At 39.3% G+C, this 27423-nt stretch overlaps 1 protein-coding gene across 1 annotated transcript in view; it reads left to right on the top strand.

The window, feature by feature from the left end:
- Positions 1-25124, top strand: part of TENM2 (teneurin transmembrane protein 2) — a 544454-nt gene extending 519330 nt beyond the window's left edge. The window contains exons 23-30 of the mRNA XM_010579129.1: positions 1035-1189; positions 1684-2558; positions 9358-9533; positions 11131-11366; positions 16029-16325; positions 17253-18867; positions 21879-22009; positions 23238-25124. Of these exons, the coding sequence (XP_010577431.1) occupies positions 1035-1189; positions 1684-2558; positions 9358-9533; positions 11131-11366; positions 16029-16325; positions 17253-18867; positions 21879-22009; positions 23238-23999 (4247 nt within the window). The 3' untranslated portion in view covers positions 24000-25124. The remainder of the gene's footprint in view (positions 1-1034; positions 1190-1683; positions 2559-9357; positions 9534-11130; positions 11367-16028; positions 16326-17252; positions 18868-21878; positions 22010-23237) is intronic.
- Positions 25125-27423: the final 2299 nt, after the last annotated feature.

The following is a 27423-nucleotide window of genomic DNA, read 5'->3' on the forward strand; positions in this document are numbered from 1 at the left end:
AGGATGAATTAATCAGGTGTATTGCCAGGTGTTTCAAACATCTTTGGGTTTTATTTCAATGGTTGAAAATAACTAGATAATCATAAAAGTGAATAAAAATGAAAGGTCCTGTTTCTTTGTATAGGTGATAGTTAATACATACAGAGTATATTAACAGGACAGAGCTGCTTGCATGTTTTAAGTTAAGCCTCTACATAGAAGTTAAGAAGACAAAGCTGAATCTTCTCTCACTGCCCAATAGGATGAGCACTTCAACCATTTGAAGACAAAATTTTTAGATCAATATTTTATTTTCAGCCCAAGAAACGGGCAAGGCAGTGTGCCAAATCAAAGCAGGAAAGGCAAGTGAGAAAAAGTCTGCCCTCCTTCACAACAGGCAGCAGCATCCTTCTGTTCCTCCAAGGGAGCACCCTTTCATTCTGTGCCTTTCCTCTCCAAGGACTCCCAATGCGACAGGCATTGAACCTTTCATTTTTTTCTAGGGTGGAAACCCCTGTGTCTTCATCTGGAAACACCAGATGTTCTTCCCGTATTCCTTACTGCAACAGGTCAACGAATTAAAAAACATCCTGAAAGAATATAATGTCCTCTTAATTTTTCAAAATTTTTAAAGCAATTTCAAAAGATTTCTAAATATTCTTCATCCTCATTAGATCCTTCAGATGAAGAAAGCAACACCTCAGATTTCTCAGATTAAAACTTAGGAGGTAATTTTTTTTTTGTGGGGTTATGTACCATGTCATAGAGAGTTTGAATTTACAAATAAGCTGATGCATTCTGCTGGCTCTTTGGCATATTTGGGGGATCTCTGTGGTTTTCTTTAAAGCCCCAAAGGATAAACCTGCTTGATGCCATTTATTCAGCAGAACTACAGGTACTTGGAGGGTTCCAGGACCTGTGCTCAGGTTGGAAGGGAGGAAAGAACAAGGGAAGTGAACAAACATGACCATCTTGTAAACTTGTTAATAAGATGAAGCCTGCCTTGAAGCTAGGAGCCTCACTGCTTCACTGATACCTGGTTTTTATATTTGCAGGAATTGCAGTGGATAAGTATGGACTCATGTATTTTGTTGATGCCACTATGATTAGAAAAGTGGATCAGAATGGAATTATATCAACCCTGCTGGGCTCCAATGACCTAACTGCTGTTCGACCTCTCAGCTGCGATTCCAGCATGGATGTCACCCAGGTAGCCTCTTACTGCATTTATTTTCTTCTCTGCCTTAGAAGAGATGGGCATCTATTTTGGATGACTGCCTGGCCACTTAAGAAATACATTATGCAGCACAAGATGATAGCATATTTGATTTGTTACTGAAATGAGTGAACCATCCTTTTACTGTGGCTAACACAGGTTATTTATGCAACTATAGAGAAATAATGGTGAGATAATGGGAGTTATTGTCTTAATTGCCTGTTTTTCTGTAATTATTGTAGAGCTTCCACAATGTAGCATTCGTTCTTTGCACAGAAACACAATTAGCCAAAGTTACCACTGCACATAGCTTTAATATTTCCGAAAAACAAAATCATTGTTTGAAATAGTTGCCGTTCATGACTTGGTTTCATGATTTACGCTGATAAACCCCTCACTAATTTGCTGTTGTTACACATGGAATTTTAAACACTAGAAGTGTACTTTTCAGTTGTGAGTTTTACAGTAATAATTTGTGCAACTCATAGGTACGGCTGGAGTGGCCTACTGATCTCGCTGTCAATCCCATGGACAACTCACTTTATGTCCTAGAGAACAATGTTATTTTACGGATCACAGAAAATCATCAAGTTAGCATTATTGCTGGACGCCCCATGCACTGCCAGGTTCCTGGTATAGACTACTCTCTTAGCAAACTGGCTATTCATTCTGCACTTGAATCAGCCAGTGCCATTGCCATCTCACACACAGGAGTTCTTTACATCAGTGAGACAGATGAAAAAAAAATTAATCGGCTACGCCAGGTAACTACCAATGGAGAAATATGCCTTCTTGCAGGGGCAGCTTCAGACTGTGATTGCAAAAATGATGTCAACTGTAATTGCTATTCTGGGGATGATGGGTATGCCACTGATGCCATCTTAAATTCACCATCTTCCTTAGCTGTGGCCCCAGATGGTACCATCTACATAGCTGATCTTGGAAATATCCGCATTAGGGCTGTCAGTAAAAACAGGCCCATTCTTAATTCTTTTAACCAATATGAAGCTGCATCTCCAGGAGAACAGGAGCTGTATGTCTTCAATGCTGATGGGATTCACCAGTACACTCTCAGCCTCGTTACCGGGGAGTACTTGTACAATTTCACCTATAGCAGCGATAACGATGTCACGGAGGTGATGGACAACAATGGCAACTCCTTGAAGGTCCGTCGGGATGCCAGTGGGATGCCCCGCCATTTACTGATGCCGGATAATCAGATTGTCACGCTGGCTGTTGGCACTAATGGTGGACTCAAGCTAGTCTCAACACAGACCCTGGAGCTCGGATTAATGACATATAACGGAAACAGTGGTCTCTTAGCAACGAAGAGTGATGAAACAGGATGGACAACATTTTATGAGTAAGAATGTTTTTGGATATATTAAGCATACATTTATTTTTCACATGGTAGTGAGTAGGCCCTAAACTGACCCTACTGAAATCTGTTGTAGGCTTTTCACTGATACCGAGTAAGGCCATTACATCTCACTCTAGTATGATACTGGAAATGATTAAGTGGCTTCTTGATTTCATCGGTTTTGCTGGGTCCTTTAGGTGGGTACCACACCACCTAAACTCCTGCCCGCAGTGTGAGGCCAGTGGGGAAGCTCCCCCACCTCCAGCACGAAGGACTGTGTACCACATTCAGAAACGTGCGTTTGATTTACCAGATTGGGTCCCTGCTCTTAGTTGTCAGCGCGGCCGCAGGTAATTCTCCACATCCAGCCCAGCCCCCAGCCATCCACGGCTCCTACTGAGCTGCCTTTCTCTAGGAACCCTAGTGCCGCAGTTTCTTTCGGAACTCAGATTATGTATCTTTCTGTTCAGACTCATATATTACTCATGGTTGTTAAAATGTTGATTAACTTCACTGATTGTTCATTCTTGAGACAAGTGAGGAAATTAGATCCCCAGCTATCTGTCAGACCCCTGGTGTAACTTCCATAATTTGTAGATAACCCAAAAGCACACCGGTGTTCATGAGCATATAGATTAGAAAGGCAGAACTTCCTCTTTAAATGAAATTCATCAGAGATGAAGTTCAAAAGTATATTAAAAATCTAGAAAAACTAGTCCGATTTTTATTTATACTTATCCTATTCTTAGTAGTCTTATTGCCATTTATTGATCAAAACAATTTTAAAGATAGAAGCTAAATGGTATATTGAAAATATATATAAGTATGGCAAGTCTGATGCTATATATTTTGTTCGAAATAGTTAAATTAATGATTACTAAATACCGTTTCTCAAATCAGTGGGTAGAAAGGATGAATAGGGCTTTATATTTAATTTTAAATTGTAGGGTTATTTTTAAGGATACAGACCAGCAATGATGCACACCTATTTTAGTTTATTAAGGCCTTCGTCTTGGCTACCACCTTCTTTCTTCTTAGAGAAAACATAAGTAATGCAGGAATAAAAAGAACTGTGTTCGGTCTGCTCAAAATATATCTAAATCAGCATTGCACATCAGTATTTTGTCCACTATGTGTTTTGTTCCTGTAAAAAGGAAAGCAGTGCCCTCTCGTGGTCCCCTTCTGATGTGGCCCTGGAAATTGAACCACTGCGGGTAGAGATGAGGAGGTTTTTTCTCCTTAATATTTTGCAAACAGTATTTCTTTACCACACGTTAGTGACAAAAATAATCCAGTTACGTGAACACATGAAGGTATTATCTGCTGATTACAAGATCAAGTAAAAGATCACTGTACTAGATGGTGGTAAAATCTCACCTGACTGCTGATGAGATGTGGATGCCCTTCTAGGTAGGTTTTTTTGTTGTTTTTTTCCTCACTAGCTAGCTCAGGTTTCAGATCAGAAGTCAGATAAACTAGTTATTTCTCAAAACACCAGCAATTAATTGTAGAAAATTAAAAAGCAAAGTAATTTAAAACTCTACATGAAAATCAATGAAACATTAAAAAAGGTCATATAGTTACAAGTTACAAAACTGGTATAACCGGTGGCTGAGAATCACATGAAGTACTAAGTTAGCATGATTTATTAGAAAAATTGTACAATGATTCCTAAGTAACTATAGAAGGCAGGTGCTTTGATGTCTTAGTGAGATGCATCTGAAAATATAATTTAACGTGTAGATAGTGCTGACATGTTGACTAGATTTTTTTTCCAAGATCAAATAAGAGAAGATGTGCAACCCTTGCCTCAGGTCAGTGGAAGTTAAGTACCACATTTAGGTCTAAATAGTAGAACCTGAGGTACTGTCTTAGATGATTAGTAACTTTGATTAGGCAGCTGAAATAACTTGCTTTCTCCCAGATTTGTACATACATTCTCATAAGCATAGACCCCATAGATGAGAGGGTAGTATAGACATTTTTTGCATTAAAAATGCTTAGACTTTATAGTGCCTGCATAAAATAAACTATACATGGTGACTGTTATCTAGGTTAGAAAAAAAGCCATAAAACGCCATTCACAAAGATGTTAAAAGAAAATATGTGTCTCTATATGTGCATGGAAAACCTTATGTGAAGACTAGAAGTTGGCTATATGCACTGGAGATACTCATTACAAAATACCGGGAAAACAGAGGCATCCCCTTTAGGCTGATCCCAAGCAGCTGACTTACAGTAACTCCTTAATATGCTTTCTCCTCTCATGTACCCCCACAGTTGAGGGGTTTATTAATAAGAATATGCAAATCATTTAAATCAAATTTACAAACCTAAACAATCACAGTCCACAGTCACTCAGTACTGGCTTCTGGTTTCTATTTGTTCTTCAAAGCAGCTCCAAGGGGAAAATTCTGTAGTCATCATTATGCAATTTATTTTGGTAGCTATAAGTTAATATAAATTTAAGGTGAAAGAAATAGCCAATGACAGTTTATAAGGACAACAAAATAGTTTTCTGTGCCATTACATTCATGCATCCATACAGAGATAACCCATACCCAAAATTGTTAATATGGCAGCAGAACTGGAAAAGAACAAATGTCTTTTAAGTAGTAAAATACTACATGAACTGAAGTTCTTATGAAAAATTTATTTTAGTGCATTTATATCAACCAGACATTGAAGTGCCATGCTATCCTATCGGGTATATTCCTTTCTTTTATCTGGAATTGTACCCTGAAAATGCTCACAGAATTAAATTTGTGCAGTATATTCAGGTATGCATGTGTATATGCAGAGAAATGAATACACAGACTATTTTTATGTGTGTGTGTGTGTGCATACACACTCCATACATATATTATACTATAGTGCACGTGTATATGCATGCAGTCTGTTTGCAGTAGGAACAGGCAAGGCTCTTAAATAATATAACAGCTACCAGCAGACTCATGCGAGGTAATTTAAGCTTGGTTTTGGGCATGAAGCACAGATCTTTGAAGTGGTTCTCAGTGGTATTCCACTTGGTCTTGGGAGCATCCTAAGAGAATGCTGCAGTTTTCTTCTTGAATCAGCTTGGGTTTTGTAAGGGAGAGAAAATAGGGATATATGTAAATGTATGTGGATCTGCACCTTGCCCTGCTCTATGCTAAGCCAAAAGCTGCCGTTACTTCTTTCTGCAGTACAGTCTATAGCACTGTCCTAGCTGCTCCCACCTGCAAGCTGTCGAGCAGTACACATCTCAAACCTCAAAGACCAGAACACTAGCAACAAAAATTGCAGAAGATATAGAGGTACCCGCACTGGACATGGGAGAACAGCCTCCAGTGCATTATCACAAGCCCACTGAAGGGGTGCACAGGTCAGATACGCGTAGCTATCTGAGAAGGTGACAAGCAAGTGCTCAGCTGTCTCACGGCTGAGCTAGAGCTGTGTTCGGTGGCCCAGCGGACGCCAGCTGGCTGTGGCCAGCTCAGAGCCACCGGACCGCCAGGCACCATCTCCAGGCTGCAGGCAGAATCGGGCAACAGCTTTCGTGTCTGCCCGGGGCGCCGGTGGCCGGTGTTACCCAGAGCTGTCCCGGGAGCTGCCGTCTGGGAAACCTTTGCCTGCTCGGGCAGACTTGGGCACAATTAGCAGTATGTTAGCGAGTTAGTAGTGGGTACAGGGAGACGCTGGGTTTTTAAGATACTGGGATTAAGAAGGGATCTCTGCCCTTGTAATTTTATTAGTAGAAAAACTTGGTAGTAGTAGGATGAAACCTTACTCTAACTGAAGTCAGTAACAAAAGCTCAGGAATTTCAGTGTATCCAGAACCCACCTCATTTGAAGATATAAAGATTGCCTTATCAGATCTGATTGAGCTAGCCTGATGCTGTGTCATCGACTGTGATATGTAGTGGCTGCTTCTGAAGAAGATACTAAGAAGTCCCGGGTCGATCAGTATGTTTTCCATTGCAAAATCTTCTTCTTTTACTTCATTAGAGCCGGGTTCATGTCATGAGGAAGAAAGGTATATAACCATTTAATTCCTATATAGCTTTATTCTTATTACTCAGATAAATGTCTGGGTGTTGTATTCTCCTATGCACCTGCTCTCACATAATACATAAACTAAAAGGAACCTCTCAATAATATGTCATTTCTAAATTTTGTAGTACATAAAAGGTTTCTGGTTTATTAATTTTAATTTTTTTACCTTTAAGGTATTTTTTTCAATAGGATTTTATTGATGCAATGGATAAAGTAGAAATGCCTTCTTTATACATTGGTATTGCAGGGCGTATATATAATTTAAGTAGTGATTTTTTTTATATGTCTAGTTTGTAAACTAAATGGTCTGCAGATCTTCATAGAGAGTACTTCTGTATGTATCACTTTGAGCATGTCCATCACTTGCTTATAAACTCTTTTAATCTCTGCCACTGCTGATTTCAAGAATTGTGACCAGCACTGGGAAACATGCCCCATGGCAGGGGGCAAAACACTGATTTCTAGAAATAGAACTAGAATATTTTCATTTTTCTGTTTCAGTCTCTGTATGTCCTCATCCATATTTACTTTTTAGACTGCCCTTGCACTTTGAACAGAGATTTTCAGTGAGTAGCCCACAGCAATCCCCAGGAATTTTTCCTGGGTTAATTAAAAACCCAGCAATGTGAATGAAGAGTTTAAATTAATGTCTCATTTGCATTGCCTAAAATATATTTGCTGATGGGGAATTTCGCCAACCATTTTTCTGGATGTTCACCAAGCTCTGCATCGTGACACTGAAGCCACTCATAGACTTTTCTAGTTTGTCCTAAATAACATTGTCTCTTCTGTAATATTTGATACCTAAGCATTCTCCTCATCACTCTGCTAATCACTAAGCATACCAAAGTAGTCCACATACAGAGTCTTAGGACGTATCTCATTATTAACCTTTGAGATTTTTTGAAATTGTCCATTTTTTGTACTTTTGTTTTTCCTTGCTAGATGGATGCTTGACTGGACAAAGTTCTTCCTTCATCAATATTTTACAAGTACTTTTCTTTTTTTTCTTTTTTTTTTTTGTGAAGACCTTTATATAGACTTAACCAACCCCCCTTTCATAGATTATCTCAACTTACTATCTTTTATCCAGTATCTTGTTGGTATGGTAGAAAAAAAAAATGTATAAATATAAATATATATATATACACACATAGGTAGAAATCTGTGACTTTTATTAAGAAAAATCATGCTGCTTAATCTTTATTTGATGCTGAACTGCTGAAATGAACACAATACATTATCGGTCCCTTTTAGATCGCATGATTCTTTCTTTTATTGATTTCCTTCTTTGCCTAATACTTCCATTGGTTCTGGTAAGGCTTGTTGCTCCACAGGTGATTTTTTTTCCTTCCTCCCCAATATTCAGTTGAATGGGTGCAACCATTTGCAATGGATTTGAAAGGCATAATTTATATTTGTATTAACTGAGGAGCCAATTTGTGTATTAATTTTGGAGATATGCTATACAGTTCAGGTGGCCTACTTTGAGGTTTCTGAATGATTTAATTATAAAAAGTCATGTTGAAAGCACTGATTTTTTTTCATCTTTACAGCTAACCACGATGTACAAAGAACTCAGCTAGCTCCATGATACTAAATGTGCTCCTCTTCTCTTCTGTTACTCTCAGGCAGTGCAATGGATTTACCAGTTCTCTTCCAGGCTTCCCGCTCCCTGGATTTCTACGTTCGAAGGATGACCAGTTGGTTTCAATCTCTACCTAAACTTTTCCCTTTATCTACACAGGACATTTTTTCTTGCCTTTCTGCTGTTTAGAAGTATGTGCGCTTTGGTAGCGGCTGGGTGAGAGACTCTTGCACAAGTAGAGAATTGCAGCAAGCAGAGTGTCAGACTTGAATACTGATTTTGTTTCAGGTCCCCATTTCTTGCCCTTAAGATCCAAGGGATTGCTTCTTTAGCATACGTATGCACACAAATATAGCATACTAAAGGAAAGGGAGAAACACTATGATTTGATTTCAGCCAGCATTCCTTCTTTCCCCCATTCTCAGGCTTTATACCTCTAAATAAATTTAACTTAATAAACTCATGGAGAGCCCTTTTTCTCTTTTTTTTTTTTTAATCTTTATGCCTCTGGAGCACTTAATTCATCCTCTAAGGTATATTCTGAGTGCTGACTGCTGCCCTTTGTGCAACTCCAACCTATCCTATGCTTTAACTTCTCATCATTCATCTTTATGAGCCAAAATACTGACCCCCAAATGCAGTACGATACCAAAGATAAGAAAGATCTAAATGAAATTATTATGTTCTCAAGCTGATGTCTTTTTTAATCTCTTATGGCAAGTTTGTTCCTTGATATGTCACTTAAGACCATATTTAATAGCTCCCACTAAGTATTCAATTGCAAATGAGCAGTGTATGCAATTGTATATTGTAGTATCCATCATAAGTCTACTTCCTTAGAGTGAAATGCAACTATTAAAATACAGATGAATTTACTAATATAATTGTTTGAGCCAAATATCACTCTGTATATCTGTAATAATGTAATTAATTAATTTGATAATTTAAAAGATCCTAGCCTGGATTTACACTCATGTAGTTGAGATCAGTATCTCTAAAAATTATTATTTCATCATTATAGACTCTTTCAAGAACAGAGAAATAGGTATGGCCAGGATGTTCTTGAAAATCTGTTTCATTCTGGGTTTTTTGCACAAATGTGGTGCATTATTAATATATTGGGTATTGAAATGAACATATATCCTCATGCTTTTTTGCTCTCACTAACTTTTCTATTAGCTATGATCATGAAGGGCGTCTGACCAATGTAACACGTCCCACTGGAGTGGTAACTAGCCTTCATCGAGAAATGGAAAAGTCTATTACCATCGACATTGAGAATTCTAATCGGGATGACGATGTCACGGTCATCACAAATCTCTCCTCTGTGGAGGCTTCCTATACAGTTGTTCAAGGTACCAAAGCACACTTCTTGGCACATCTCCTAACCACACACACAATTTGAGAAAGCAATTCGCAAAAGATTCGTGTCATTAGTACACTTACGAGCAGGGGGAAAATGTATAAAGTTTTCGAGAAAAACTCCCATAAAGCTCATTCCTAAAATGACAGGTCTTCAGGACAGGTAAGAGACATTTCACGATCATGCTTTGTGTCAAATATGTATGGTCATTATCTGCTTGTGTAAGTTAGTCCTGCCGCTACCTCTTGGGTCAGGTTCACTTTACCCACTCACATACTTCTCTCTATTTCACTGCAAAATTTGTTCTGGCTTCAGTGCCGCAGAGCTGCAGTCTGACTGCTGAATGTTGGCTGCCTGGGTAGAGATCCCTGTGGGGAGAGAAGGCTCAGGTATTCTCCTGCTATTAGAAATGAAATCTTCCACATGTATACACTACCATTAAATAAAAGGTAGAACAATCAGGGCAATGGATGATCTTTTGCCACAGTTGGCACTTCCGAGAACAGCGTTACAGCCCAAGTATGGCAGGAGAGATCAGCAACAAAGTGGTTAAATGTTTGCATGGAACTTTCCAGCACCGCCCAGGCATTGCATCTGGTGAAGCAAAAACAGTCAGTCATCAAAGATAGACAGAAAGGAATTTGGCAAGTGATGGGGTTTGTTTTAGTTAAGATATGATGTCACTGGAATAAGAACATCATCATCATTGAACAATAGCCTCCTCCTGACATAAACGTCAACATTTACAGACTATTATACCACGACACGTCTGGTCACAAAGACTTTATTTCATTTATACCAGATGATTAATTACGTAGATGCTGTCCTTCTGTCAGACAAATATTGATGCTTTGGGGACAGTTACACACTGTAGCGCTCCATCCTGGCTGAGAGCAGACTTGGCTATGTCAAACGGCTGCAGAACTGCACGGCCATAAAAGTACAGGATTATTTTTGTAACTCTTCTCCGACAGCCGAACGGCCAGGTGTGCACATCAGGCTCGCGCACTGCTGGTGGGGTGGCAGAAAGGCAGGCAAGTGGAGGACTGTGGCTGCCAGCTTGCATTGCTGCAGCCTCACACCTTGAGGATTTAATGCCAAACTGTAATTCTGTACAAAGCCTCTGCTTGGAGACAGTTTTTAAAAAAAGGGAAAGAAAAAGAAGAGGTGCTTACTTCTTCCCACTCATAAAGAGTCCAGCAGTCTTTTTTTTTTTTTTTCCTTTTTGTCCTGGAACTTAATGGTTTGGTTTTTATCCAGCAGTTCAGTTTTCAGGAGTTTTTTGTTCATATTAGAAATAAATTATGTGGTTGAACACATATCTCTGTGCATTTTGATTCACAATTAAGACTAAAGGGAAAACATAATGAAATAAACACAGTATCTTTCTGCAGGCTCACTGTTACACTACTGTTCTTTACATGAATCAGTAACATCTGTAATTTCCACCATAGTACCACATAAATGGTAATTGCAGGCTGACTTCATTTAACATCAACAGGAGTGCAATAAAAAACCAATCAAATTAAGCTATATGTTTTCTTTATGACTGGAGTAGCTAAATTATTTTCTTTTCATTATTGCTGTAGATCAAGTGAGGAACAGCTACCAGCTCTGTAATAATGGTACTTTGAGAGTGATGTATGCCAATGGCATGAGCATTAGCTTTCACAGCGAACCTCATGTCCTGGCTGGGACTGTGACTCCCACCATAGGACGATGTAATATTTCTCTACCAATGGAAAACGGTTTAAACTCAATTGAATGGCGTCTGAGGAAGGAACAGATTAAAGGCAAAGTGACTGTGTTTGGAAGAAAGCTCAGGGTAAGTAGAATCTGTCATTATAATAATGGTCTTTTCTTCTGTGGGCAGAAAATTAATTTTCTATTTTGAAGGACATGTCTTTCCTATTTTTACTTGTTAAAAACATACAACTCTGGGATTGTCTTTGCTATGACAATCTGTTCTTTATTTGAGAGGTCAGTTAACTGCATGGGATCATCTGCTACAATCAGCTATAGAAGCTTCATTACTAGAAGTATTCCAAAAGAGGTTGGTAAAAATACCCAGAATATTGCTGCAAGTCACTCTGCTTCTGAAGGTGGGGGGAAAAAAATCCAACCACTCACCATTTGTAAAAATGCTATGGCACACTTACCACAGTTAGTCCTAGGGAGTAAACACAATTACAGCTTGAGCAGTTACCTTCTGCTTCTGTAAAATCCCCCTACAGATTCATTGAGACAGGCATATTGTGTTTATTCTCTTTCCCAAATGGCACAATTGGAAAATAATTGCCATAATTACAAAGTCATAAGCATAGGATAAGAAAGACACTCAGGTCATGTAATCCATCCCCTGCCAAATTAAAGATCTGCTGCAGCTGGATTAATCCCATTCTGTGCTTAGCTGGCCTGTTTTTCACCCCTTAAGTGCCTAAACTTTCACTGGCTGCTTCAGTATATAAAGTTTTGGAAGGGCTTTGAGATACTGGGCAGAAAAGAAATGTAGTGCTGATCAAGTCCTGGTTCTTTTAATAATTCTTTCAACGTCATTGGATATGAGATGCAGTTCTATGTGTTCAAGATGATACATTAGATCAATATATGTAAACAATTATGTAGTAATTTACAAAAAAAATAATAAGACTTAGATGTTACATTTTGATATTTTCCTATCTAATTAACAGTGTTGAATTAACAAGTCTTTCCTTATTCTCACAAATGCTCAGAAGGCACCTATTGGGGAGAGGGGGAAGGTTAGACAAAAAATGGAATGAGATTAGCAGCTAATCCTTAATGACTACATTTCATGGCTGTGTAATTGATTTTTGATGTGTTGACCTGCAGAAGTTGATTATAAGTAGAAAATAGATCAGCTCTGCATTTTTGACTAGGTGTTCAAAATAAAAATAAATAGGACCCTGAAATGAAATTGCTGTAATCCTAACTCTCAATACTAAAAATTTAGTAGAGGTACTTGTGGTAATTAGCTGAAGTTAAACACGTCTTACAGCTGAAACCTTGCCTGAGATGGGTTTTCCCGCATCATGTTTATGCAAATCAAAACACCGCTTTATCTAGCAACACCTCAACATTTAATTGTCTGGTGTTAGTTCCTGTAACAATAATCACATATCCATTTAGCTCTTTTAAATGAAAATCACTATGAGATTATAACAGGTTGAGTGGACTGAAAATGAAATTTGAAAATGAGGGAGAAAGCATAGAATTTATTTGCATCTCATTTATTCTAATTCATCTTTATAAATTGTTTAGTGAATGAAATAGAGCGAGTGTCTCGGAACATTGGGGGAGCAGGTGGCAGGCAGGGTAGGCTACAGCAGCTGGGACAGCTGTAGTGGTACAGATGGGGGGCACTGCTGCAGAACGAACACAGCGCCGGGACCACCGGTGAGAGAGCGTGCAGAGCCAGCTCCTGGAGCCCCAGTTCAGAATCAAGTGTTACTGAAAGGGGTTGTTATTATATGGGATTCACCTCTTACGAGTACTTACTGGAGCCCATACCCCTTTTCTTCAGTACTTAAAGGGGGCTTCTAAGAAAGATGGGGACAGAGTGTTTAGCCAGGCCTGTTGCGACAGGACAAGGGGTAATGGTTTTAAACTAAAAGAGGGTAGATTTAGACTACATAGAAGGAAGAAATTTTTTACGACGAGGGTGGTGAGGCACTGGAACAGGTTGCCCAGAGACGTGGTAGATGCCCCATCCCTGGAAGCATCCAAGGTCAGGTTGGACGGGGCGCTGAGTTGGTCTAGTTGAAGATGTCCGTGCTCATTGCAGGCGGGCTTGAAATAGATGACCTTTAAAGGTCTCTTCCAACCCAGACTATTCAATGATTCTTCAGGTAGTGCTGCTACCTGTGCCCCCCAGCTCTGCTCATCCGTGCTGTAGGCACGTTGCAGCTGTACGTGTCGGCCTCTGCAAACATGCCTGGGCAGACTTCATTAAGGCAAGAAAGGAAGACCTGCACTTCACCTTTGTGTTATCCCACTTACTGTCCGCTACTATTTTATGCGCCACACGTTCAGTGTCTTGCAGTAGTTTCAGATAAAGTCTTGATAAGATTCCCTTCTGAAGAGTTTTTGTTACAGTGCAGCATCACGTAAGTGATTTTTGTTGCAAGACATTTACCCAAGGCACAAAGGGCTCATCCCTACGGCCGCTTGTTCAGCAGCAGCCAAGGGAAAACCAGATGTACGTGCAGGTAGTGGAACAAAAGAGAAGGAGCTCGTTAGGTAATCTTCAGTCATGATACTTGTAATAGTGTTATTAGTCTTCCCAGGAAGAGTGGGTGTTAGTCATTCTGTTTGGGTTTCTATGTAATTAATATGACACTACAATTACACTCTCTGGTTTTACTTATTTTACAAATGAAAATGAAGTTACTGAATTATCCAAGCATGTGCTTCTTTATTCTCCAAGTGATGTTTGTGTGTGCATAGCTCTTGTCTGTGTAATCATTAAAAAACCCCTAATACTTTAGTTTTCTATGGCAAACAAACTAATAACCTTTATAATGTTTCTGAGAAAAGGAAGGACACCTGGAGTCAGACTTTCCTACATGCAGATTACAGTTGCAGTTACTGTAATGGACGGAAGAAACCCCAGAAATCCCAACTGCTTTATGAAGCTTCAGAAATTAAAAAACAACAACAACAACAACAAAACAAAACAAAACCAAAACCCAAAAATCCAAAAGCTAAAATTCAGTTTGTAATCTTTCTGAAATACTTTTTTTTTGGCTTGGGTTTTTTTTTTTTGCTTTTTAGAAAATCTGCCTGTCCTTAAGAAATTGGGATCTTTCAGTCAGACACCTTTTAATGTTATAGCTAAATGTTTTTGAGAAGTGAAAGCTTTCTTCTGCTTCCCCAAGAGCTCTGTGAAGGAAAGGGTTTTGATATGTCTCTGTCATCAGGATTGATCCTACACTTACAAAACTAGTCGAGAAAGTACTGATGTTGAGTTTGGGTTCCCTGGCTTTGTTTCCATTACAGTCGGAGAGCAGAATATGATTTATTTCACCCAGGTGTTTTTAAAAAAATACCCTATCTTTTCATTGAATCACAGGAGTTGTTGTTGCTGGGATAACCTTCGGGAAAACCTACAGAAAAGAGCTTTTTCTAATAATTGCCCACTGAGGAAATGCAAACTGTTAAAGAGCTAAATTTTATTAATGGAAAAAATTAGGATAATGAGCGATAATTTCAAATAATTATTTCTTTACAAACACAAGATTGTATTAATTTTAAATTTGCTTTCTGTATAACTGAATTCCTACAGAGTTGGTTGGGATGGGAATTGGGTTTACCCCTGCCAGTGAAAATATCTCAGAACAACTTTTATGTCCTCGAGAAAGGCTCAGGGTTAATTTACATATTGTTTGATGTGCAGTTTAATTTTGGATAAGAGAAAACGTTGCTTAATCAAAGCTACTGTAAAATATAAGCTGAAGAACAAATTCCCAGAAACCAATGAATACTTTTTAAGTAGTCATTGCTCTCAAATTATATCTAATTTAAAGACTTCTACTTTATTAATGATGCATCTACAATTAAATTACTTAAGAAGCTTTATCAGATGACAGCATTAGTCTGAATTCTGTGGCTTAGCCTCCAGTGAATATATTTATGTATCTCTTATTATAGCACTCTCACTGGAAGCCTCTCCATTCGGCATTCTTATGCTCCTTTGTTTCTGTTTTGCTCTTTTACTAAAGAAAAAAGAAAATCTGGGACTGAAACACTTCATGCTGTACTTTGTTTTGAAAATTGTAACTGAAAAAAATGGGGAAAAAAAAAGAAAAACATTTAACCTAATTATTTAGCACTTTTGTTTCTCAAAAATGGAAGTCCGTCTTTCCCAGCCTGTATGATCAAGATTTTAATCAGAAGAAATGAAACCCATCCCAAGTGATCGGGTTGCTGATGGATCTATTGAATATTTGGAAAATAAATGAAGAAAACATTAAATTAATGAATTCATAAGCAGGCTGTTGCAGCTACAGAACCTAAGTGGCTTAATCTCAATGAAGACACAAAATTATAATTTCTTCTATTGTTCCTGCAGTCATTGTAGGGAAAATGGCTAAGAACTACCAATGGCAGAAGTAGAAAAATCACTTCCATGCAAAATAATTCATTTCTCTGCTACGTGCTAACACTCTACACTTTAGGACCTAGGTGTGCAGTATGTCTGTCTGTTCTGACAACAAGGGAGACCTTTCTCTGTAAGATTACAGGTCTCATGTTGCAGGCAGAAGGGAAATATCCCAGTAAAACATTCAAAGTTACACATTTGAATACACCGAGAAGTAGGAAGCGAAAGCCAGTTAATAGGAAGATGTCCTACACTTTTCAAAAATGTGGGGAAATTGAGTTCTCCGTTGTGCATGCTATTTTCACGCTGAAAATCCATAGAGGCATAGTGCCCACTGCTCACTGAATGCGGCCTTCTTTCATTCAATAGGTGCACGGAAGGAATTTACTGTCCATTGATTATGACCGGAACATACGCACAGAAAAAATCTATGATGATCACCGGAAATTTACACTAAGGATAATTTACGATCAGCTGGGACGGCCTTTCCTTTGGCTGCCCAGCAGTGGCCTGGCTGCTGTCAACGTGTCTTATTTCTTCAATGGGCGCCTGGCTGGGCTTCAGCGCGGTGCCATGAGTGAAAGAACAGATATCGATAAGCAAGGCAGGATCATATCGCGCATGTTTGCAGATGGGAAAGTTTGGAGCTACACCTATCTAGAAAAAGTAGGTGATGTTGTTTTACCTTCTGACATCAGCTACAAAGAGACCAAATCCTATTCGGCTTCATTTTAAGCTCTGTACATAACATACACACACACACACACACACACACAAATTGTCTAAAATTTGATGTATTCCAGCTGTTAAGTATCCCTGTGTACCTGGTCTCAGAATTCCTTATTTTTCAGTTAGTCAACAGAGTTTGACTAATTTTTAATGGGAAGTACTTTACTTTGTTCATGCTTCATGTCTTTTGATGTTTTCCTGAAAGCGGTTAGGCTGCTATATAACAGCATAAACTAACACAATGAATTGTCCTTAATTAAGACCAAAAATGCATGACTAAACCTGACAGAAGGTTCAGGTAGAAACAGGTAATTCATCTCTAATCATTATTTATTAAATGAAAATACGATAATGCATTTTTACTTAGCCTAATTAAGACAATTCAATCATAAAAGTGTCTTAAATACTTCAAAATTGCATATTATTTTCCCTTTTCCTTCTTCAAATCTGTTGTTTTAAGCAAACCAGAGCTGATGTTCTCTGCTTAGTTTCTCACCTGTTTCACAGTAATAGTTGCGAATTGCAACTGCTAGCAGAAGGATAAATCAAGTCATTTCTCTAACTCCTCTGCATCCCTCAGTAAAAAAGAAAAAAAAAATAGTCCTACGAAAGGGAGGGTAGCTAATAGGTTGCTAACCTACAGTTTCTCTGGAGTGACAGGATATTGATTTCCAAGCAGCAGATCCTCTCGTCTGGCAATCTGACAATATTCCTGAGCAGCTTTGTGCCCCTAACTAATGTATCTAATTCTCTTTCAATTCATTTAATAATAGTGCCTCTTCAGTAAACTTTTCTTTTCTTTAATGCCCTCTCAGAGGTCACATGCTGAAAGCTAGTAACTGTGTATAATTTTTTTCCCTATAGTCAATGGTACTACTGCTTCAGAGTCAACGACAGTATATCTTCGAGTATGATTCTTCAGACCGACTTCATGCTGTTACCATGCCTAGCGTTGCTCGGCACAGCATGTCAACTCACACCTCTATTGGCTACATTAGAAATATTTATAATCCTCCTGAAAGCAATGCATCAGTGATTTTTGATTACAGTGATGATGGGAGGATTTTGAAAACATCGTTTTTAGGTACTGGCCGACAAGTCTTCTACAAGTACGGAAAGCTATCCAAATTATCTGAAATTGTTTATGACAGCACTGCAGTTACTTTTGGATATGATGAAACTACAGGTGTCCTAAAAATGGTGAATTTGCAAAGTGGAGGATTTTCTTGTACAATCCGCTATCGTAAAATTGGTCCTCTTGTTGACAAACAAATCTACAGATTCTCTGAAGAAGGTATGGTCAATGCAAGGTTCGATTATACATATCATGATAATAGCTTTCGAATTGCAAGCATCAAACCTATAATAAGTGAGACGCCTCTTCCGGTTGATCTTTACCGTTACGATGAGATTTCCGGCAAAGTAGAGCATTTTGGCAAATTTGGAGTTATTTATTATGATATAAATCAGATTATTACTACAGCAGTTATGACACTGAGTAAGCACTTTGATACCCATGGACGCATTAAAGAAGTTCAGTATGAAATGTTCAGATCCCTGATGTACTGGATGACTGTACAATATGACAGCATGGGAAGGGTAACTAAAAGAGAACTGAAACTTGGGCCATATGCCAACACAACCAAGTATACCTATGATTACGATGGAGATGGGCAACTGCAAAGCGTAGCAGTAAATGATAGGCCAACCTGGCGTTACAGTTATGATCTGAATGGAAACCTTCATCTCTTGAATCCCGGAAACAGTGTCCGATTGATGCCTCTGCGCTATGACCTAAGAGACAGGATTACGCGCTTAGGTGACATACCGTACAAAATTGACGATGATGGATTCCTGTGTCAGCGAGGCTCAGACGTGTTTGAGTACAACTCCAAAGGACTCTTAACAAGAGCTTACAACAAAGCAAATGGGTGGAGTGTTCAGTACCGTTATGATGGACTCGGCCGAAGGGCTTCATGTAAGACTAACCTGGGGCATCATCTACAGTACTTCTATGCTGATCTTCACAATCCAACAAGGGTAACTCATGTCTATAATCATTCCAATTCAGAAATTACCTCTTTGTACTATGATCTGCAAGGCCACCTCTTTGCAATGGAGAGTAGCAGTGGGGAAGAGTATTATGTTGCCTCTGATAACACAGGCACTCCATTAGCAGTGTTCAGCATCAACGGCCTCATGATCAAACAGCTTCAGTACACGGCATATGGGGAGATTTATTACGACTCTAACCCTGATTTCCAGCTGGTTATTGGGTTCCACGGAGGGCTGTATGATCCTTTAACCAAACTCGTCCATTTTACCCAAAGGGACTATGATGTCCTGGCTGGGCGCTGGACATCTCCTGATTACACCATGTGGAAAAACATTGGTAGAGAACCAGCTCCTTTCAATCTGTACATGTTCAAGAGTAACAACCCTCTCAGCAATGAACTGGATCTAAAGAATTATGTAACAGGTGAGTCTTCATTACATGTCTTATAAATAACACTACAGTTTGGAAGTTGATTTGGGAAAGAAATCAGACTTCTCCTTACTAGCTATTTGCTGAATCTTCCCATCAAGGTTGGGCCATTTTCCTTTTTGTGCTATGAAAAGGGCTGGCTAGTCCTGATTCTTTCATACTGCTCCTCCCTGAATGAATGGGTGCTAAATGAGAAGACACAATGAATTATGGAGGGAAAAAAAAAAAATTTGCCTAAATATTCAATTTCAGCACAGCCATAGTGCTCTTCCTATTGACCTAGTACTGTATGAAGACGTGTTCATTCTCATTTTATATAAAGAAAAGTGAAGTCACCTACCAGAATCACTGGCAGGTTAGTTGCAGAATCGGGAACCAGAACCACTCGGCATCTCTTCCTTCAGGGCTACTTTCAAAATTAACTGCTGACTGAGCCCATGGGCACATTATGAATTAGCACCAAGAATGGATTTAATTAAACCTCTTTTTCCCATTTAACTTTTAATATGCAAACAGTCTTTAGTCTTTAAAACAAAAGTCTTGATTTTTTTAAAATTATTTCCTCCTGAAAGACTAAGAAATTTTATGGAATGTGTAGAGCTGAGAAGGAGAAATAATAAAGTAGTTTTGACTGTGTATGTTAGAATCGGGTAAAACTTGTAGCCTCTTCTTAATTAGTAATAATTTTTCACTTAGTAACATCACACAGTACTTCAACTAGCTGATGGCAATTTCTAAAAAGAAAGGTAATTCATACGTCTTCAGGAAAAGCTTTTTTTCAGAATTGAATATGCAGTTTACAATAATTACGGCAGTGATATTTTTAAAAAGGAACTCTCTTAATTTTAGCAGTAATTTGAATTTCACAAAAAGTGTGCATTTCCTCAAAGAAATTCATAGCAAGTTTCATTAGTATGTTGGGACCTAATCGTATGTGTAACACACCATAGGTTCTACTGTAGCTACTTTGCATCTGATAGTGTGAAAACATCGGTGACTAAAATTACCTTGGGTCAAATTCTGTTGTCCTAAATTCAATGGAATTCCTATTTTCATCAACCACTTTTTGATTTAGATTTTCGGTGTCATCTTATGATATTTTGCTACATTCCGAAATTGCATTCATTTCATTTACCTATCCACTGGATGAAACCTAGGAAGATACATTGCACTTTGGTATAACCTTGTAGTCTGTAAAAATACTTCATTGGTCATAAAAACATTTGTTGCTGTAGGGACTAAACAGATTATCTTGCACAAGAAGTGATTATGGTGGCACCCTGCTTGTCATAGTTTAAAACAAACCCAAACAGAGAACAAACAAACAAAAATACTTCCCCACCCCAATCCATTCTCACTCTTAACCCCTGACGCTGCTTTATTCACAGGTTTTGCTGAAAAGAATTCCTATAGCAAGTGCAGTGCTGCAAAGCACATTAGCTAAGCAAAATAGTAACTGCTTTGTATATAGGTCCTCCTCTTCTTTTGCAGAATTAGGGCAGCTGAAGTGAATTGTTCGGGAGATACTATTATACCATAAAATAAACTGAAGCCTTAAAAAGGAGCAGTAAGACTGTGCTGTCCAAAGCTAGAGGAAAAATATGGTAGGTTGGTAGGCACTGTGCGATGGGAGATACATACAAATATCTTTGTAGAAGCAAAGCATTCCACTACTTATTTTAGCGTCAGAACAGCTAAGGAAAGAAGACTTTTGTTGTCAAATGTCCACAACCAAGAAGTATTCCACTTCTTATGACGTAACATTACCTCCGCTAAAAATTTTGGGAAAACGGGCTTTGCAACAGCAAGCAAGGTGCCATGTTGTGGCGGAGCACGTCCCGGAGGTCTGTATGCGCAGGCGGGTGCTCTGCACACTCTGCGTGCCGGTGGGCAGCAGGCACAGCCGGCTGTGCACCTACCTACCTGCTGCAGACACCATGCTTGGGGTGGTCTAAATTCAGCCAGCGACCCTTGCATCGAGAGTGTCTTGCCACAGTCATGTCTCTTTCCAAACCTGGAGTTTGGCTCACACAACAAAGTGGCGATGGCAGCATCAGGAGTCATTGCAGGCCAGCGAGGAGGGGACGCCACTGGAAAAGACAGGAGAGATTTTTCAACAAAAACGGTCGTGAACATAGGTCCAAATCAGCTGAGAAGTACCCATGCTCCCACACTCCTCCTTATCTCCGTGACAGCCAGAAAAGAGAAGCAGGAAACAGAAATGTAAAACAGGGTCTTGGGCTTTTTTGGGGGGTTAAAACATCATTTTGTTAACTAAAATACATCATTAGTTCTTAATACCTGCTGAGTGAGAATTACTGTTATTGATTTAGTTACTTAGCTTTTTCAACTGGATATGAAGACAGAGTTTTACTGGTTAAACCCAGAGCTGGAACTTCCCGAAGCTCACCCCAGAGCTGAGCTGTAACCCTCCCATGCAGCTCCTACTTTTCTGTACTGCGCCTGCAGGGATGGGGAGGATATTCATGGTGCCTAAATTTAGACATCTGAATTACAAGTCTAGCTTCTCACTGCATTTAATGGAGCCTCCTGAGACCTGATAACAGCTAATAGAAGTAGGACATAGAAGAGAAGCCATGTATTTTCCCAAAGGACTTTGCAGATGTTTTTAGGAGTACTAACCTAATAAAACACAATTTTACAATACAGCTTATAGGTCACATTAGCCACATCAGAAGGTGTCAGAGATGAAACAAGTATTGCATATGTGGATGTTTGGATAATCCATGTGCTGTAATGGAAAAAGAATGAAATAGGTGGTATATCCCTGATGAACTATTTAGGGTAAATTTAAAGCAGTATGTCCTGTGCCTGTTCATGGTGGATTACTACAATTTTGTAAAGTGCCATGCTGTAATGTAAATTATGAGTTCCACTGCTACTTAAAATTAAGGAGGTCAAGGATGGACTTCCTAAATTTTTTGATTTCTTGTATTTATTACACACCTTTATTTCTCACTTGCCTGCTTACTTTTGATTTTTAGATGTCAAAAGCTGGTTGGTGATGTTTGGATTTCAGCTTAGCAACATTATTCCTGGTTTCCCTAGAGCAAAAATGTACTTTGTGTCACCGCCATACGAGTTGTCTGAGAGTCAAGCGTGTGAAAATGGACAGGTAGGCAGAAATATGAAGTTATTTTTCTTGATGAATTTGCCCCACTCTATGTATAGAATTGCTGGCTCTTCTGTAGTTATAGCAGAAGGCCAAGTATTTATTTCAGTGTAAAACGAAGTGAGTATAGCTAGATTTTATACTAATGAACATATGCCTTTCTTGCCAGCTTCATTGTTATCATAATTACAGTGTCATTAGTTTGTCTTTTATTGAGTTCTTCCTTGATTAACAAGTTGTAACTCGATTAACTTGATTAGCAATGACAAAGGGAGACTTTGTCAGGGTAATTCATCATCTGTTGTACCTTTGGTAAAACCATCCTAATAACATATGCGTTGCAGTAAACTTAGATTGGTACTTGCTGTACTGCTAAGAAATGGTTCTACTTCTCACTCTGTAATAGGATTTCTTGTCATTTTTTGTCTGATGCTTTTCATAGTTAGAGGCTTTGGTTTGCTACTTCAGTTACTACAGTTAACCAGTTACAGCATTCAGACTTACTTGTCAGGTTAAGCGTGGAAAATGGTATATGCTTTCGACCTTCATAATAAATTCCAACCCATTTAATAAACTTAAAAAGAGTACTAGGCCAATTCCAAAATTAGTCTTTGCTAGGCTTACTTCACATTTGTGGTAATACAACAGAAACAATCATGTAAACCTAAACATACCGCTTTCACAGGCTTCTAAGTAATTTTAGAGTCTAAATCCCCTCTTCAGGAATTGCTTTGGTATTTTGGAGCCCAAATCTCATCTATTTTCAAAGAGGCTTACATTCATAAGCATTTTAGTCATATATACTGGTTGAAATCTCTGGGCAAAAGCATCCAGAAGTTAAGTGCCACCTTTTAATAGATGGATTCTGTGTTTTTAGCTCTGATTAAAATAGTGCTAGACTTGAGTCTTACTTATTCTTGTAACGGACATTATATAATTTGCCAAAATTGAGATTTGTAGTACATATATGCTACAAAGGGTGATTAATGAGAAATATTTTATTTGGTATTACCGATAGCAAAATAATTTGCCAAATGAGTAGTTACCTAATTCTAAAACAGGATATGTATATGGACGGGTAACTGAGAGTGGTCTTCTCGTAGTGTAGCATTTTTCACTGCATGGCTTTCCTTTCAAAAAGCAAAGCAAAGATTAGTATCGGTCTCCTAAATGAGTATTTTCAGATCTATATCTTCTTCGGTGTTTTTTTGTTTTGTTTTGCTTTCCCCAGCTAATTACAGGAGTTCAGCAGACAACAGAAAGACACAACCAAGCTTTCATGGCTCTTGAGGGACAGGTCATATCTAAAAGATTACATGCCACTATTAGAGAAAAAGCAGGTCACTGGTTCGCAACAACCACTCCTATCATTGGGAAAGGAATCATGTTTGCTGTGAAGGAAGGCCGTGTAACCACTGGCATTTCCAGCATAGCCACAGACGATAGCAGAAAGATTGCCTCTGTCCTTAACAGTGCTCACTACCTGGAAAAAATGCACTACAGCATCGAGGGGAAGGATACCCACTACTTTGTCAAGATAGGCTCGGCTGACAGCGACCTCGTCACCCTCGCGATGACCAGCGGGCGGAAGGTCCTGGACAGCGGGGTCAACGTCACCGTCTCCCAGCCCACTCTCCTCGTCAACGGGAGGACTCGAAGGTTTACGAATATTGAGTTTCAGTATTCCACCCTGCTGATCAACATCCGCTACGGACTGACCCCCGACACGCTGGACGAGGAAAAGGCGCGAGTGTTAGACCAGGCTCGGCAGCGAGCCCTGGGATCAGCCTGGGCCAAAGAGCAGCAGAAGGCACGGGATGGCCGAGAGGGCAGCCGCGTATGGACAGATGGAGAGAAGCAGCAGCTTCTGAACACGGGAAGGGTTCAAGGTTACGAGGGATATTATGTCCTGCCTGTGGAGCAGTACCCAGAGCTAGCAGACAGTAGCAGCAACATCCAGTTTTTAAGACAGAATGAAATGGGAAAGAGGTAACAAATTAACCTGCTGTCATCCTTTGCTGGATGAATCAGTAGTCATAACTGTTATCTCCTCTCCTAAGGAGATGAAGACCTAAATGGGGGCACTAGGCTGAGCTACTCTGGGATAGTAAGTGGCAAAAAAGCTCATATTTTTTGAGTTAAATGCTACTGTTAAAGTGATTAAAAAACACATCCTGAAGTGGACTAAAGCCAGACTGAAAACTCTAACCGTACAAATTAAAAAGTACCCCTGAAATATTACCCACTTGTTCTGGGTCTAAAGAAAAACAAAAAGAAGGCCTCGTATTGTATTACCTCACTCCATTCACACGTGAGCAAACTAAGAAATCCAAGTGGGCCACTTTCACTAACCAGCTGATGAAACACAGATGATTCAGACTGCTTGTTTGATAAATATCCAAGAGGTTTTCATTTAAAGCAAAATACAGGTGCATTTAAAACATGACTTTGGGGTGATTTGTGTGTAGCAACTGGAGGACAATGAGAATGCAAGTGAGAGCGCACTGGAAATAGTAAAGAAAAATATATTTAAAAGTAACAAAACCACACTTGCACTCTGACCCTCCACTTGTCTGGCCTGAATCTTAACTTATTCAAAGAGGGCAGAGTGTAAAGTTACATTCAAAATGGTGGCTATAAATCACTACAAATAAATTTCATACTCTGTTTGTCTTTGAAGATTTCCATTGTGGACAGTATAACACAGTTACAGGGTGTAGTCTGTTTAGATTCAGTAGTTTGTTGGTATCAGTTCCAGTAGAGCTGTGGGCATTGTGTTACACTATTGCAAATGGGCACCACGTCAGATCACCCTGTACATACATCAGCCAGAAGGCACAATCACTGTTTCAGATTTAAAAATTATTAGTGTGTTTGTTTGGTCGAGAAACTGAGACAATCACATTACAGTCACCACAAAAAAAAAAAAGAAAAAAAAAAGTCTAATAAGAACTTTGGTACAAGAACTTTTTTGTAATATACATGTATGAATTGTTCATTGAGTTTTTATATTAATTTTAATTTGCTGCTAAGCAAAGACTAGAGACAGGCAAAGATAATTTATGGCAAAGTGTTTAAATTGTTTATACATAAATAAAGTCTCTAAAACTCCTGTGAATTACTTGTCTTCCATTGTGAAATCTTTTAAAAATGAAAAAGTATTAGTGTCTCACTGTCACCTAATGCACACAGCATCTTAGATGTTGAAATGACTTGCTGTTGCTGTAGCGTGGATTCTACAGAGGGCTGGTCCTTTGATCTCTGGGTAAGCAAAGTCCTACATACACATCGCCTAGAACTCTGTTTAGGACACAGCAGAAAATTGGTAAATGCTTTAGAAATTCCCTCTCTGAGCCTCACAACTAGCAACCCTCAAACTGCCACATTTCAATCCTGGAATTAGTTTTAATTGCACTAGAGTAACATCCAAACAGTTTGAAAATGCAGCAACATAATATTAAAAGGAACATCGAAGGCTGTGCTGTGAGCCAGGAAGTCTCCATGAAATCTGTCTTCTTTGGGCGATTGCTTATTTCTACCACATTTAAAGATTGGAGGTAAGATCAAAGACCCTAAGCAAACAGTCACTCCTGCTGATGTTAAAAGGGAACCATCCATCAACCAGAGCCCTGCTGCTTTTATCTCATTTAAGTATGTAGCTAGGGAGCTCTACTTAATTTCGAGAACAGTTTCGCTTTGGGGATTGCAAATGAGGTTTTTAATAATTCGTGATATCGACAGAGATGCTTGAGTTGATTATGGGCATTAATTCTCTCCAGGTCATTTTTAAAGCAGAACAGTTCACTGGCTCTGTTGTACAACACCTATAGCACTCAGAAAGTGCATCCAATTTTTGCTGTGCAAACAAGAGCCATCCTGTTCTGACTGGAACGTTACACCTGTGTGTTTGCCCTATGCAACGCACGCACGGGAACACCAAGCCCTGTTTCTCAGCCTCTGAAGCATGAGGCTGGGTACATTTTCAGATTAAATCCTCTATGTCCATCACTGCAGATGTTTTTCTGTGCTGATGGACTTGAAGTGTTGTTACGTTATCAGACTTCTTTATAAGTGAAGCCTCTTAACAAGTATCGTTACTTTTTTTAAATGGAGGCATAAAGCATGAAATCAAAAGGTGGAGACACTTTTCATTATCACAGCTTTTCTGGATTACCCTTGCCCCATACTGGTAAGCTTCTTAGGCCATTTTTTGGAATGGAATTTTTCTTGCACTTGGGAGGGTTGAAATGAGAACCCGTTGCACAGTCCCCAATGTCCTTTATTCTGTTACCATTCTCCTAAAGCTGAAACTCTTCAGAATTAAAGATTCTGCTATTTGAAAAGGAAACTTTGTTAAAGTGAAGTACCCTTTTTAATATTAATTACTATGGAAGGAGATGTAACAGATTTGCAGGGGATGCACTCCCTACCCAGCTCCTTTGCAAATAACATATACATCATCAGGACCTTCTTAAACACAGCTTTTGAAAGTGGTCCAGTCATGCTAGCTAAATACTCACCAGAGACCATTTATCCCGGGCTATCTATGGTTTCTAAAGCCTGTGTGCAACTTAGCACAAGTCCCAGGGAAAGCCCCAGCAATACACTTGAGCTCTTGGATCCAGCTGATTATTGTGCTGGTCCTGACCGAGGTCATTCCCAACGTTACCTCTTGGCTCTGCCACTATGCTTTTTTTGTGTTTCCATGCAGATTCCCTGCCACATTTTACAACAGTGTATCTACATGGGCAAACTCTCCCAGCCTGTCCTTTTGGCAAGTAAACCACAGTATGCCCAGTTACTTAGGAAACCCTTGTGTGCTGCATCAGAGAGACTGGAAGAATTACTGTATTTTGTAATTATGACAAAGAGCTAGATGCGCTCACGTCTGGAAGAATAGCTGACTTTTGGAGGCCATACTAAAGAGCTTTTCACTTAACAAATGGGGGAGATAACTGGACTGATGTGGCCATGGCCAACCACTTATTGCCTCCTCTCCTGTGGTCCCATCTGAGTTTCCCCTGTTTCTTGAGATATCTTTTTCTCCCTTTTCCTTTCTACAACCCCGCCTTTCCTCAGCCCCCACAAACTGGTACCTCCTGTGCCTCTCGAAGCCCTTGCTTTTCCTCTGTCCTCCTTGCTACGCTTTTCCGTATTCCATATGGAATAGGTGATGAACCTAAAGCAACGCCAAAGAGACGTGAACTGGGATCCTTTTTATGGGAGAGTAGTTAAGTGGTGGCTTTAACAGTGACATCGTGGCTGTGTCCCCAACGGCACTGCCACCAGGTCAGGCTGAGGGCAGCCGTGTAAGAAGCACTCCTCGCTGTGGGAAGGCACCGTGCTGAGCCCAGGCCAGCCCAAGAGCTACGAACCTGTTTGCCCTTCTAACTCCCTCGAGTGTAAGCTGAGCTGTC

The sequence above is a fragment of the Haliaeetus leucocephalus genome, unplaced genomic scaffold, assembly GCF_000737465.1.
Source record: "Haliaeetus leucocephalus isolate CR32 unplaced genomic scaffold, Haliaeetus_leucocephalus-4.0 Scaffold656, whole genome shotgun sequence".
NCBI lineage: Eukaryota > Metazoa > Chordata > Aves > Accipitriformes > Accipitridae > Haliaeetus > Haliaeetus leucocephalus.